Source organism: Xenopus tropicalis, chromosome 2, assembly GCF_000004195.4.
Source record: "Xenopus tropicalis strain Nigerian chromosome 2, UCB_Xtro_10.0, whole genome shotgun sequence".
In the NCBI taxonomy this organism is placed as follows: domain Eukaryota; kingdom Metazoa; phylum Chordata; class Amphibia; order Anura; family Pipidae; genus Xenopus; species Xenopus tropicalis.
In genome coordinates, this window is record NC_030678.2 from 100,761,279 (window position 1) to 100,776,684 (window position 15,406).

The 15,406-nt window shown below is 37.3% G+C and overlaps 1 protein-coding gene across 5 annotated transcripts in view; it reads right to left on the minus strand.

Moving 5' to 3' along the window:
• gtf2ird1 (GTF2I repeat domain containing 1) overlaps positions 1 to 15,406 on the minus strand; it is a 77,364-nt gene that overhangs the window by 28,695 nt on the left and 33,263 nt on the right. For all 5 annotated transcript variants that reach the window (XM_004911708.4, XM_002932292.5, XM_004911706.4 and 2 more), the window contains exons 5-9: positions 13,978 to 14,161; positions 12,118 to 12,422; positions 10,920 to 11,009; positions 9,876 to 9,959; positions 8,546 to 8,729 (exon numbers count right to left, since the gene is read on the minus strand). In XM_004911708.4, the coding sequence (XP_004911765.1) occupies positions 8,546 to 8,729; positions 9,876 to 9,959; positions 10,920 to 11,009; positions 12,118 to 12,422; positions 13,978 to 14,161 (847 nt within the window). The remainder of the gene's footprint in view (positions 1 to 8,545; positions 8,730 to 9,875; positions 9,960 to 10,919; positions 11,010 to 12,117; positions 12,423 to 13,977; positions 14,162 to 15,406) is intronic.

The window sequence follows — 15,406 nt, forward strand, 5'->3', positions numbered from 1 at the left end:
CTCACGTTGTCTGAGTTTGATGAAACGATCCCCACCCCTAATATTGGCCGGTATTTGTTCTAAACCAATAAAAATCAAACCCTTTGGATCACAGTTGTGTGTTGACTTAAAGTGTCGGGGAACACTATGATTAGTTTTACCTGCCCTAATATTGCGTACATGTTCCCCAATCCTAGTACCCACTGACCTAATTGTTCTCCCAACGTATAGTTTTTTACATGGACAAATTAATAGATATATCACATATATGGAACGACAATTAATAAAAATTTTGATTGGGGGTATATCTGTAATGCTAGTATTTTTGGGGGCAACAAAGGTGCAAGATGCACACTTTTTCTTTCCACACTTATATGTGCCCTTTAGGCCAAATGGATTCAAGTGCCTCTTGTGTTCCTGGCGATTCCATACCTTCGAGGGAGCCAACATATTATTCAAAGTCTGTGATTTTTTAAAATAAATTTGTGGCTTTGATTTACAACATACTTTCAAAATGGGATCAGCCAAAATCACATTCCAGTGTCGTTGTATAATGTTCCTGATGTTATAGGCTGACGAATTGAACCTGGTGTAGAAGTTACAATTAGGCAGAATGTTCCTTTTAGACTTTTGGGGCTGCAGAAGGAGATCCCTGTTGATGTTATCTATTTCATGTCTGGCCTCCTGGAGCCAGGATTTTTTATATCCCTTCTCCAGGAACCTACTTTCAAGAATGTGACACTCACGTTGATAGTCATCTAATTTGGAACAATTCCTTTTAGCCCTCAAGAATTGCCCTTTAGGAATATTTTTGATACATTGGGTATGGTGGCTGCTGGATGCATGTAGAAGACCATTGCGGTCAGTTGGTTTCCGATACAATCTAGTTTCTATCTTGTTGTTCTCACAAAAAAGGGTCAGATCCAAAAAATTAATGGTGTTGGGATGTATCTCTGAGGTAAATCTAAGGTTGAAAGTATTGGTGTTAATGTGTGCGATGAAAGATTCCAAAAGATCTAGGGGGCCATTCCAAATAAAGAGTAAATCATCGATATACCTAGTATATAAGATAATGTGTTCACTAAATCTAGATGAGCCCCAAATGAAGTCATCCTCCCACACTGCCATGTACAGATTTGCATATGCAGGGGCAAATTTACTGCCCATGGCTGTACCTTGTTTCTGTAAGTAAAATATACTGTTAAAATTAAAATAGTTATGTGTCAAAATAAATAGTATGCTATCCAATAAAAAAGTTTGAAATGTTGATGGTAATTCACTTTCTAAATCCAGCTTTTTACGAATAGAGTCAATTCCCCTCCCATGTGGGATATTAGTATATAAAGAACTGACATCGCAAGTGATCCAACAATAAGTGTCTTTCCACTCTATATTATTTATTTTCTTCAATAAATCTCTAGTGTCACATAAGTAAGATTTTTGTTTAATGACTATATCCTGTAGATAGTGATCCACAAAATCTGAAAGGTTACTGGTCAAGGAGTCTATTCCCGATATGATGGGTCTCCCAGGAGGATTCCTAGCATCTTTGTGTATTTTCGGGAGATGATAATACAAAGCTAATCTCGGAAATTTGGGAAAAAGAAAGTTATATTCTCTATCCCCTATAATTCCGGTTTTCTTGGCGTCCCCTAATAATGATTCTAATTCACCCATAAATTTCGTGGTAGGGTCTATAGTTAGTTTATCATATGTATCAATATCTCCCAGGATTCTCTCTGCTTCAGTGAAGTAATCCTGTTTATTCTGAATGATTATCCCCCCCCCCTTATCTGCTTGTTTAATAACTATACTTTGATCTTTCATCATAGATTGTAAAGCTTTTTTCTCACATAATGTAAGGTTACTCTTGAAATTGTGGGTATTACTGAACAAATCATCAAAGTCCTTTTGGACTAATTTGTGGTACATTTTAATGTGTTCCCCTTGGCTCTCCCTTGGACAGAAATTTGTTTTTCTATAACAGTTAAAACTTTTTATAGGGGATGGGTCTGAAGTAGTACTAACAGTGGTGATCGGTGTCTGTGCCGTATGATATCTTTTGAGGGTCAGTTGACGTACAAATTTGTGGAGATCGACATAAAGTTCAAATCTATTTGGACCCGTGCTGGGTGCAAATTTAAGACCCTTTTTTAATAATTGAGTTTCATGTACTGTTAATGACCTATCAGAGAGATTGAAAATAGATGTCTGTTTAACGCCGATGATCTCTTTTTCTCCTGAACCCTGTGTCCTGCCCTAGTTCCTCGATGTGATCTGCTCCCCTCTTTGTACCCCTTGGAACAGGAAACGAATGAAAATCCCTAGTTTCCATCCCCAAGGGGGATGGAGCTATAACAGGATTTCTAGTGGACGGAGGATTAGTAGATGTATATGTACTCGAGGGGTTAGGACCATAAGATGTATCAGTACTAATGGGGCTGTAGCGGTTGGAATGGGCAATTTGATAGTTATTCTTAGGAGATCCTCGACTATCTGAGATAGTACGAGAAGGGATCTTATTAGCTTGTCTCTTTGGAACATATGTCCACCCTTTAATATAGTGGTCATGTTCACGATGTAATTCACTATGTGTAGATTTATTGTGAGATAGTTTTGTAGGTCGACCGTTATGATAATCCCTATAGTCACGTGTCAGTTTACCCTTTTTTTTTTTTTTTTTTTTTTTTTTTCGGAAAAAAGGGTAAACTGACACGTGACTATAGGGATTATCATAACGGTCGACCTACAAAACTATCTCACAATAAATCTACACATAGTGAATTACATCGTGAACATGACCACTATATTAAAGGGTGGACATATGTTCCAAAGAGACAAGCTAATAAGATCCCTTCTCGTACTATCTCAGATAGTCGAGGATCTCCTAAGAATAACTATCAAATTGCCCATTCCAACCGCTACAGCCCCATTAGTACTGATACATCTTATGGTCCTAACCCCTCGAGTACATATACATCTACTAATCCTCCGTCCACTAGAAATCCTGTTATAGCTCCATCCCCCTTGGGGATGGAAACTAGGGATTTTCATTCGTTTCCTGTTCCAAGGGGTACAAAGAGGGGAGCAGATCACATCGAGGAACTAGGGCAGGACACAGGGTTCAGGAGAAAAAGAGATCATCGGCGTTAAAACAGACATCTATTTTCAATCTCTCTGATAGGTCATTAACAGTACATGAAACTCAATTATTAAAAAAGGGTCTTAAATTTGCACCCAGCACGGGTCCAAATAGATTTGAACTTTATGTCGATCTCCACAAATTTGTACGTCAACTGACCCTCAAAAGATATCATACGGCACAGACACCGATCACCACTGTTAGTACTACTTCAGACCCATCCCCTATAAAAAGTTTTAACTGTTATAGAAAAACAAATTTCTGTCCAAGGGAGAGCCAAGGGGAACACATTAAAATGTACCACAAATTAGTCCAAAAGGACTTTGATGATTTGTTCAGTAATACCCACAATTTCAAGAGTAACCTTACATTATGTGAGAAAAAAGCTTTACAATCTATGATGAAAGATCAAAGTATAGTTATTAAACAAGCAGATAAGGGGGGGGGGATAATCATTCAGAATAAACAGGATTACTTCACTGAAGCAGAGAGAATCCTGGGAGATATTGATACATATGATAAACTAACTATAGACCCTACCACGAAATTTATGGGTGAATTAGAATCATTATTAGGGGACGCCAAGAAAACCGGAATTATAGGGGATAGAGAATATAACTTTCTTTTTCCCAAATTTCCGAGATTAGCTTTGTATTATCATCTCCCGAAAATACACAAAGATGCTAGGAATCCTCCTGGGAGACCCATCATATCGGGAATAGACTCCTTGACCAGTAACCTTTCAGATTTTGTGGATCACTATCTACAGGATATAGTCATTAAACAAAAATCTTACTTATGTGACACTAGAGATTTATTGAAGAAAATAAATAATATAGAGTGGAAAGACACTTATTGTTGGATCACTTGCGATGTCAGTTCTTTATATACTAATATCCCACATGGGAGGGGAATTGACTCTATTCGTAAAAAGCTGGATTTAGAAAGTGAATTACCATCAACATTTCAAACTTTTTTATTGGATAGCATACTATTTATTTTGACACATAACTATTTTAATTTTAACAGTATATTTTACTTACAGAAACAAGGTACAGCCATGGGCAGTAAATTTGCCCCTGCATATGCAAATCTGTACATGGCAGTGTGGGAGGATGACTTCATTTGGGGCTCATCTAGATTTAGTGAACACATTATCTTATATACTAGGTATATCGATGATTTACTCTTTATTTGGAATGGCCCCCTAGATCTTTTGGAATCTTTCATCGCACACATTAACACCAATACTTTCAACCTTAGATTTACCTCAGAGATACATCCCAACACCATTAATTTTTTGGATCTGACCCTTTTTTGTGAGAACAACAAGATAGAAACTAGATTGTATCGGAAACCAACTGACCGCAATGGTCTTCTACATGCATCCAGCAGCCACCATACCCAATGTATCAAAAATATTCCTAAAGGGCAATTCTTGAGGGCTAAAAGGAATTGTTCCAAATTAGATGACTATCAACGTGAGTGTCACATTCTTGAAAGTAGGTTCCTGGAGAAGGGATATAAAAAATCCTGGCTCCAGGAGGCCAGACATGAAATAGATAACATCAACAGGGATCTCCTTCTGCAGCCCCAAAAGTCTAAAAGGAACATTCTGCCTAATTGTAACTTCTACACCAGGTTCAATTCGTCAGCCTATAACATCAGGAACATTATACAACGACACTGGAATGTGATTTTGGCTGATCCCATTTTGAAAGTATGTTGTAAATCAAAGCCACAAATTTATTTTAAAAAATCACAGACTTTGAATAATATGTTGGCTCCCTCGAAGGTATGGAATCGCCAGGAACACAAGAGGCACTTGAATCCATTTGGCCTAAAGGGCACATATAAGTGTGGAAAGAAAAAGTGTGCATCTTGCACCTTTGTTGCCCCCAAAAATACTAGCATTACAGATATACCCCCAATCAAAATTTTTATTAATTGTCGTTCCATATATGTGATATATCTATTAATTTGTCCATGTAAAAAACTATACGTTGGGAGAACAATTAGGTCAGTGGGTACTAGGATTGGGGAACATGTACGCAATATTAGGGCAGGTAAAACTAATCATAGTGTTCCCCGACACTTTAAGTCAACACAAAACTGTGATCCAAAGGGTTTGATTTTTATTGGTTTAGAACAAATACCGGCCAATATTAGGGGTGGGGATCGTTTCATCAAACTCAGACAACGTGAGACTTATTGGATCTTCAAGTTGAATACGTTACAACCCTCGGGTCTTAATATTGACTTAGATCTGGCGGCTTTCTGAATACAGAGAGAGAGAGAGATATTTTGTTATTAAGTTATCCTATATTTTTACATATATGTTCCCTCTTATTATCCCATTATATGTCTCAGTTCTACTAATTCCCTTTATTTTTATTTTTATTTTTATTTTTATTTTTGTACTTTTGTAGGGTTAGACTTATACATGATTTTAGTATACCTTTGCAGCAGTATTTTAACACCAGCGGTTAATATATCTATATGTTATATGGTTTTCTGAAGCAGTATTTACATTTTGTACGCAGTATTTGTTTTTAGTTTTTATATGTACGTATTTATTTATAGATAGTTTTTACAATTGCTGCGTGCCTGGCGTCTCCTAGGTTACGCGTCCCTTATTATATGAGCGGCCCCTCTACAGTTAACTCGCTTAATTACTGCAGCTTAACTACGGCAGCCCAAGCGTCTCCTGGGTGACGCGTCCCTTACTTGGTCAGGGGCTCCCTGGATTTTTGCACGTGACACTGTTGGTTTCTATGACTACATGCCCTCACCTCAGCGTGTCACATTTCCGGTTTCGGGTTTAACGCGTCTCCTAGGTTACGTACACTCCTACCACTCCTACTTTAGATCTGACATATACACTTCCGGTTCCGGGTTTAACGCGTCTCTAAGGTTAGGTATACCTTCTTGGGCTAATGACCACCCCCACTTTAGGCGCGACATAAACGTCACTATTACCATGCGGTCTGACACATACACTTCCGGTTTTATACCGGTGCTGCCGCTTTGGGTTAATTAACCTAATTTACAATATGGTTTATAAGGCCATTGTTGGGACATTTTCTGTTTGCTCCTGAGGAAGCGTGCAGTCAGCACGCGAAACGCGTTGAGCTAACATTGATTCTTCGGTTCCATGCTTTTACACTTCTACTACATTGTAAGTAGCCTGTACTGTTCAGGATTGTAATACAATAAACGTTTTTACACTATATTTTGCCTTGTTCTCCACCCTATATATATGGAGTGATTGGATCCCCCTTCTATCAATGTCCGGTTGGGATGATTCTACATGCTTTCTCTATAAGTTGTTCTGGTGAGCAGATATAGACTCTACATTAGTCTATGGTATTGGGGTCACTTTACCTAAGCATTGGTGTTTTAATTAAGCATACACCCTCTTAATCAATTTTTGGTATTCCTTTATTATATTGATCTGCACTATATATCTTATTTTTATTTTTATGCGCTTCCATCTACATTACTCCACATATACTTTGAGGCTCATCCTAAGGGGAGCTGACATCAGGAGGAAGCAGCATTGACCTTTCACTACATTGAAGATTCACATACACGGATTCCTTATCAAGAAGCGCTGGGTTCAGGAGTGTTTATTCACTCCAAAATAACTAACTGTAATACCTCTGTATTGTTTAAAAATGTAATCCCCTGTACTGTTCACACCTTTTAATCTCTGTATTGTTCACCCCCTGCAGTGTTCACACCTCAGGCTCAGGCTGTAATAACCCACATTGTTCTCCTGTTCACACCTCAGACATTGTATGTACTGCCTGGACTATGCTGCCTGTGTGTAAGCAGCATAGAGTAGGCAGAGCATGGCACATAGGCAGCATAGGGCAGGGAGGGTATGGTACACACAGGCAGGGTAGGGCAGGCAGAGTAGGGCAGGCAGAGTATGGCACACACAGGCAGCATAGGGCAGGCAGAGTATGGCACACACAGGCAGCATAGGGCAGGCAGAGTATGGCACACAAAGGCAGCATAGGACAGACAGAGTATGGCACACACAGGCAGCATAGGACAGACAGAGTATGGCACACACAGGCAGGGTAGGGCAGAGTATGGCACACACAGACAGCATAGGGCTGGCAGAGCATGGCATACACAGGCAGGGTAGGGCTGAGTATGGCACACACAGGCAGCATAGGACAGACAGAATATGGCACACACAGGCAGGGTAGGGCTGAGTATGGCACACTCAGGCAGCATAGGGCAGGCAGAGTATGGCACACACACAGGCAGCACAGGGCAGGCAGAGTGCTGACTGTGTGTGCCATACTCTGCCTGCCCTATGCTGCCTGTGGGAGGTGAACCTGGCAGTGGTTTGTTTTAGGAGTTTGTTAGCAGTTGGAAATAGCGATTAAATGGTCCCTAAGGTGTGTAATTATATGCTGGGGGTTGCTGTGCTATCCACAGGGGAGGAGGAGGCATATGGATTTAAGGGTACGTCTTAATATGACATAATGTAATTCTTTCACATATGAATGATGGTTGATATCCCTGCAGTGAGGATGAAGCATTTGGGTTTTTGCTGCGCTACCACCATTGTGATAAAATGGGTGTGGTTTGAAGTGGGTGTGGCTTAAATGGGGGAGTGGTCAAAACTGGCTTCCATTATCAGCCCTCCACCATGTATGCGAGAGAAATTCCGGCCCTCGGCACCGCAGAAGTTGGACAATGTAAGTTCTGACAGATGTTGGATAAAAGATTGCTTGATGTACAATCGTTTGGTGCACGCTAACCTAACGATAATTTGATGGTTTTGTCGGATCACACTAAACTTAAAAAAAACAATGAAATTATATGAAAACTGAGTTGTTTCATCCACATAACCTTAAAAATATAGGGGACTTATATCTGTAAGAATCAGCCAAAAACTCTCCCCAAAAAGTGTCAAAACTGGTGTATTTACCTCAGCTTATTGAGCAATTAACACATTTTATTTGATTAACTTTTTGTGTCACAATTAAAAAAAAAATTATACAGTGCAAATGAAATAGAAAAATCCCCAAAATTTTAATTCCAAGATGTAAAACAACAAAATGTGGAAAAGTCCAAAGGGGTGATTATTATTATTTATGCATGTCACTTTATGGACAGTAGTGTTAGGGCATAGCTTTCTGGGTTTACCCAATGTACTTTTTCTGTTAATTTGTATTTAAACACATGACAAAAAGTGGATTGGGTCAGCAGCAGTAGAAACTTTCATCACAGACCTTTGTTCTTTTAATGGCTATGCAGAAGTGCTCTGTTACAGCAAACAATATAACTAACTATATTGTAATTTCATGTTCCCAATGCATGTTCCCTGAGCATGTGATGGATAGATATTGACTGGTGTGTGTGACGAAATATATCACTAGCTACAAACAAGAAGAAAATTACCTTTTAATAGTAAAATGAATATTATGCCTTTCTTCCAAAATTCTTTTTAATTTCGGTACACCATAGGTACATGGTCTTTTAAAAGGGATTTTATCCGGAATTCCTTTTATTTCCACAGCTTCAGGATGACAGGCAATCTTACGATATGGCACAGGAACCATGTGGTCAAGCCCTAAAGCTTCAGCTGAAAAAGAATCAATATCCTTTGTAAAACCATACAATATACTTGTTGTTAATCCCTAAGGATTATCATTCTTTCTGCTTTCTGGCTGAATCTAAAAATGAACAATACAGAAGTTAATTTTACTGCTGCTGAACATAACAAAAAACTGTTTGGTAAATTCAGGGTCGGAACTAAGGGTAAGCATACATGCCTAAGGCACAACAGAAAGGGGAAGCAAGCACATGCCTCTTCTGCCTACCAACCCCTAGTTCAGCCTTCTCTAACTGAAGCAGGAGGTGGGGGGGGGGTGTGTGATCAAGGGTGTGTGGTTGCCTTGGGCGCCACTAAAATTGACCCAGCACTGGGTAAATTAACTTATCTGAGCTGCTGTAAGTTGCTGTGCAACCTTACACAACGCACCCCCTTCTGTAACATGAGTTCAATAAAAAGAGCTTTTTGCCTATTGGTTTAATCATAAAAACAAAATAATTTTTGACATTTCTTGAGCTAAGCAGGGAAAAAAATTAGATTATCAGTACACACATAATTCCCCTCCATATTGGACTTGTGCTATCTGTAAGCCAGTAAGACAGTGGGTAAATGGAGGGTGATGTGTGATGATAATTTAATTATCTACCTTGTAAGGATCAAACATGCAGTGGTTTTAAACTCCTATTTATTGAAAGTAAGTTGAACAAGGTGTTATTCTATGCACCAATGCCAATTTTTATGGAACCTGGCATTTAGTTTTAATACATTACAAATAACCTTTTGAATCCATGTTGGTGCATATATATTACTTGCAATGACCTACTATTTTATACACTCTCAAGCTATGATGTTGGAAAACTGCATTTATGCATAAAATATTGCCCTATTGTGTAAAGTGCTTGAATTTAAGGCACATAAGTAGATGAATGATTTGTATGCCCTAACCCCTATACGTCATATTTACTGTGAAATAAAAGAATCAGTTAATATACAATGGGTCTTATTTGCAAAAAGAGGTTCTTAAATTACATATTTACCCAATACCAGCAAATAAGCACTTGGTTTTGAAGCAGTGGTTCCACTACAGGGGGGAATATTTATATATTTAGTGACAGGCCATTGCTATTTTAAATCATCAAAGATAATATGAAATTATAATATGCAACAGCTACTCACCATATCTGCTATTAAATAGGATCTGCACACACTCTCTGAGTGTATTAATATCCTCAGTTTCCTTTATGAAACTGTCCCATTTATCTGTCAAAATACAAGACACAAAATAATAAACTGTACTACGAAAAAGGAGTTAAAAAGCAAGAGCTCATTAAAATTAATTTTAGTATGCTGTAGATAATGGCTTTATAAGACAATTTGATTAAATAAAATGTTTATTTTTGTAGTTTTTAGATTATGTATGTTGCTCTGTGGCTCTCCAGCTTGGAATTTTAACAGCTATATGGGTACCACATACCCTAGAAACAAGGCATTTATTCTCCATGCAATTCCAAGTAGAAAATAAATGGGACACATTGACTTTAAAAATATAGCCTCAAAGAGAATCAGAACATACTAAAAGCTAATTTAAAAGGTACAACAAAAATTGGCCTTTGTAATAAACAATCCATGTATGGAAATTCCTTAATGGTCTCCTCACAAATATCTAAATGTTGTTATATTATTAGTTTTGCTCAGCGAATACTGAAAACCATGTGGCGCGTACTGTCTGTATAGTAAACTATTTAAATTGTTTACTTGAAGTGCTACTGAGAACAGTAGAATTCAGTTACAAGGCTAGAATCAAGGACATAGATTATGATTTTTCCACTGAGATATACTGAGTAATGTAATAAAGCATAAATAGGTCATAATATGTTAAGTCAATTTGCTGATCAGGAGGGCCAAAATGCAATTTATAGTTGGAGGACCATTTATTTCAAATCACTCATATATATAGCTGGGGTAGACTTACAAAAAGTGCAGGGCTACTGGTCTAGCAACCTATAACAAAAAATGGGCAGGCAGGATTTACTGGATGTTTGAAAATAACTTCCTAGTTGCTATGGCTAACCAGACATAAATGTAAATGTGGCACCTTTTGTTACATTACCCTTTTTGTACACAGTCTCTAGGAAAAATATCTCAAGGTGTTACAGGTGACACAAATCCAACATATGGCAATGGCACTAATGCTAAAATGTAATATCTGGATCTACATACCTGTTTTGTCATGTACTATTGAAAACAAGAGCCGTTTTGATGCATGGACATTTTGCCTAAGGCTGCTACCTGCTACAGGTGACTGCTGCCCTGAAAAGGAATGAAGAAATCAACTTATGTGTAAGAAAACAATTTACTTACAAAATAAAGAAGAAAATATTCTTATGTTTGTATTTATATGCAAACATGTACCCGGTACCTTTCATAATCATGCACAAGAGTTCCACGATCTACCATGCATAGCAATGCAATGCCTATAGGGCTAAAATCACAAACAATTTCTTATTCTCAGTCTTACTACTAGGTCAAGAGCACCTTGCAGCAGGCAAAGTAATGTAATGTGTCCTACATCATTTATATTTTAAAAGTATTTTATTGCTTCATGTTTTGAGACCTTTCCACAATTTATCCGGAAAGACTGCTAAAATCATCTAAACACAATCTATAATATTATATGTTAAGACTTATGACATAATTACAAGGAACTGTGTCAGATACTTAGGGGTAGTTTTTTAGCCAGTAGCCACTTGCTATGACTAGGAATAAAAAGGCACTTTTCTAATATTTAAAATACATTTAAATACATTTGAAAGGCCGTGCTAGCTTTTGGCCTCAGGAAAAAAATAGACTCATAACTATTCTAAAAATATGTTTATTGCTTAAGCGATTCTATCACTCCCTAATAAAATATGTAAAAAGTTTGCCCAATGAAACCATAAGAACTAAAGCATATATGTAAGATTTACTCAGGATAGACAGGTATGGGACCTGTTATCCAGAATGCTCAGGACCTAGGGATTTCTGGATAAGGCATCTTTCTGTAATTTGTTCCTCCATACCTTATGTTTACTAAAAAATTATGTAAACATTAGTTAAACCCAATAGGATTGTTTAGCCGCCAAAAAGGATGAATTATATCCTAGCTCGGATAAGGTACAAGGTACTGTCTTATTATTACAGAGAAAAAGGAAATCATTAATCAAAAAATGTGAATTATTTGATTAAAACGGAGTCTATGGGAGACGGTCTTATGTATTTCGGAACATTCTGGATAACAGGTTTCCGGATAACGGATCCCATACCTGTATTTTCCCTGCTCTCCAGCTCTATAACAAATCATTAAGTAAAACACAATGCTCCAAAAAGATAAGGGTTTCAATGGTGGAAGAGTTGAATACCACCAAACATAGTTGATTACCACAGCAGTCTGAGAAGTCTGAGAAGTCATGATTATTTTCAGCTGATGGCCTGTGAACCAGCATTTGACTGACTGCATTTGTTCCAAGCATGTTTGAATGAACCTCTTGCTTTAGCTCCAGTGAAATCTGGTTAGGCTGGGACACACTGTAGGGATAGCTTGAAGTACTCAAAGGATGCTCTTGATTAGGCAATCTCTGGAGTCTGGGGCATTGGCTGGTGTCTGGAATAACCTTTGTTGCTGATGTAGGTGGGCTATTCAAATCTGCACAAAGTTTTGGCTCTCTGGTGGATTCTTCTGTAGGTCTAATTATATAGAGAAAATAAAAGGCATACTATCACTCAAAAAACTACTTTTAAAAACACTTCATTGGTATTTTTTTCTGATAAACTTGTATCTCTTTGATTTCCCTTTGTTCAAAAAATATAAGCTGCAAATTATGGGCCATATCAACAAAATAAAAGTTTTCAATATAATTAGGCAAAAATATAATCTATAAAGGCTGGAGTAAATGGATGTCTAGCACAATAGCTAGAACACTACTTCCTCCTTTGCAGCTCTCTAACTTGTTACTAGTCAATAACCAATCAGTGACATGAGGGGTGGGGGGCATATGGGACATAACTGCTTCTGAATCTTCTGGAGCAGTTATGTTCCATGTGCCCCTCTTTAGTCACTGACTAAAAGGTTAGAGAGCTGAAAGGAGGAAGCAGTGTTCTGGTTATTATGTTTGACATCAGTCCACTCCTTTATAGATTACGTTTATGGCTAACTAACTATATTTGATTTTTTTTTTCATTTTGCACAGGCATTTCTATTTAATTAGTTTTATTTTTGCACTGAACTGTTCGTTATATATATTTTTTGAAAATGAATGATACATGTTTATTCAAATTTTCTTATGTACTGACCCTTGGTAAATAGCAACACAACTAACTTGGAATGAATAGTTTCTTATATATTTTCATTCAGAAAGATAAGGAAGAAAATATATCCCTCATATAAACTCTACTTTGGTTACGGTAAGCATACTACTTATTTCCCTTACAAATATAAAAATAATATAATATTAATATCCCTAAATGCTGACACTCATGTACAGTAGAACAAAGAGCCTGTGTGCAGTGCCCAAGTTTATGTATTCCAGGATTGTGTGTTTAAACATGTATTTAGTTTGATTTCCTTCTCATAAACTTAAAGGAAAACTAAAGATTTACAAAGATGTAAGGTATAAATGTTGTACATGATGTTTTGGGCTCCTGTACCAGTGCAAGGCAACCACAGCCCTTTAGTAGGAAAGTTCTGTGCCTCCAAAGATGCCCCCAGTAGCTCCCCATCTTCTTTTCTACTGATTCACTGCACATGCTCTATGCTGCAGTCAGTTACTGAGCTTAGGAACCCACTCACACTATGCTGTACATATATAATATAAATGTCACAATATAAGGCTGATTAGTAAATAATACTGATAACTACTACATGGCAGCTCAGAAACCAGTGCAATTAGCATCAGAAATTAATAATCAGCTTTGTAGAATCAGCTTATATTACAGGCCAACCTCATTTTTTTGCTTGATAATTTGTGACAAACCCTTAAGCTTCTCAACTGCCCTGAGCCACAACAACATGTGTGGTATCATTGACACATCTAACAAAATCCAAAATGGAAACAACTTGGCCTGGATCATTAATGTTACAAAGATGGTGAACCTTTAGGCTGGTGAAGTAAGTTATGTTTATACAATATAGCAATTTGAGCCCAGTTCATTTTTATGGTTTAGTTCTCCTTGAATTTGAATGATCAAAACTTTTCCATATTTTTTTTGGGGGGGGTAACATTAGGGTTATTTTCAGAATTACATTTTCAGCTTGAATCTAATGTTGTGGCTGTGTTCTAAAATGAGCATCAAACTTTTCAAGTCATAATCTGCAGGTTTCCTGAAGCTGATCCCATCAGGCAAGCCTAGGACAGCAACTGATCCATGCTCCTTCATCACCTTCTCATATGGCACAGGAACGATATTAGATTTACCCAAGGCCTCACCTAAGAAGACATTTATAAAGATGAAATCGGAGCAAGTAATATAGAGTAATGTTATAATTAAGACAAAAGTATAAAATTATGTAAAAATGGGGATGGATTCATATGAAGTGTATGTACTCCAATCAGAAGTGTGTTGTATAAACCATCCTTTCCAGAAGTTGCATGGCCTTGATAAGAATTCTAAAATAACATGAGGAATTTGTGATTCTAGTTTTTTACATCTTGCCTTACATTTAGCTCAAAATATGAGATAATGTTTACATTTGCTTTTCAAAAGATGTGCCCTACATCTCAAAGGGATACTAAAACATGAAAGTAAATGTGCAAGAAGTCCTCAACTTATTTAAAAAAAAAATAGCTGGTTTATCTGTTACCTTCTGCAGCAATTCAAGGATCACCCCAGTGCTGGATACCCAGGGGATAATTAAAGAAAATATATTTTAAAGCCCCTTATTATAAAAAATAGATGTTATGCTAAAACACTTGAGTAATCTTTGAAAGACTTCTGTATATTTACATAAATATTTTTAGCAACCTTTATTTTCCCATTCAAAATGCACTTACTAGGCTGGGTACTTTTACAAACAGAGATGAAATTTTGCACTGCTGCAGTAACTGAGAGGAACCAATCAAAAGATACATTTCATTATTTTATCCCTGACCTGTATTCCACAGTAGACTAATCTAATAGCCGCAGTGGTGCAAATACCCGAAAGCCCTATTAAATCTTAATTTGTTTTCTTTAGAAATGCCTAAATATGTAAAAAAATACAAACTACCTAAATTATCATGAATTCTAATTACTCAATAAAAATGTCAGTATAGATGGTATTTATTATTCATGAATCTCAGAAATATATTGCAGCCATTTTCCATAGTGCCCAACAGAAACAAAAATTCTCCCTATTCACTTGACTTGCTTTTTCACTTTATATCAACATAGTACCAGCTTAATGAAGCTGGAATAAATAAAAATTTAATGGTATAACAAAGCTATTCAGTTTTTAAAAGTTCAAGTTGTGTTTAGTAGTCTAAAAGCTTGGTGCTCCATATTACCCTCTAGGTTTAAAGCATTTTGGTTTAAAGGAAAAGGAAAGGCTAAGTCACTTGGGGGTGCCAAAATGTTAGGCACCCCCAAGTGACTTAGATCGCTTACCTTGTACCCTGGGCTGGTGCCCCTGTTAGGAAAAAAAAGCACCAGCCCAGGGTAGGGAGCGCTCCCTTCTTCCTTTTTTTTCTGCCGGC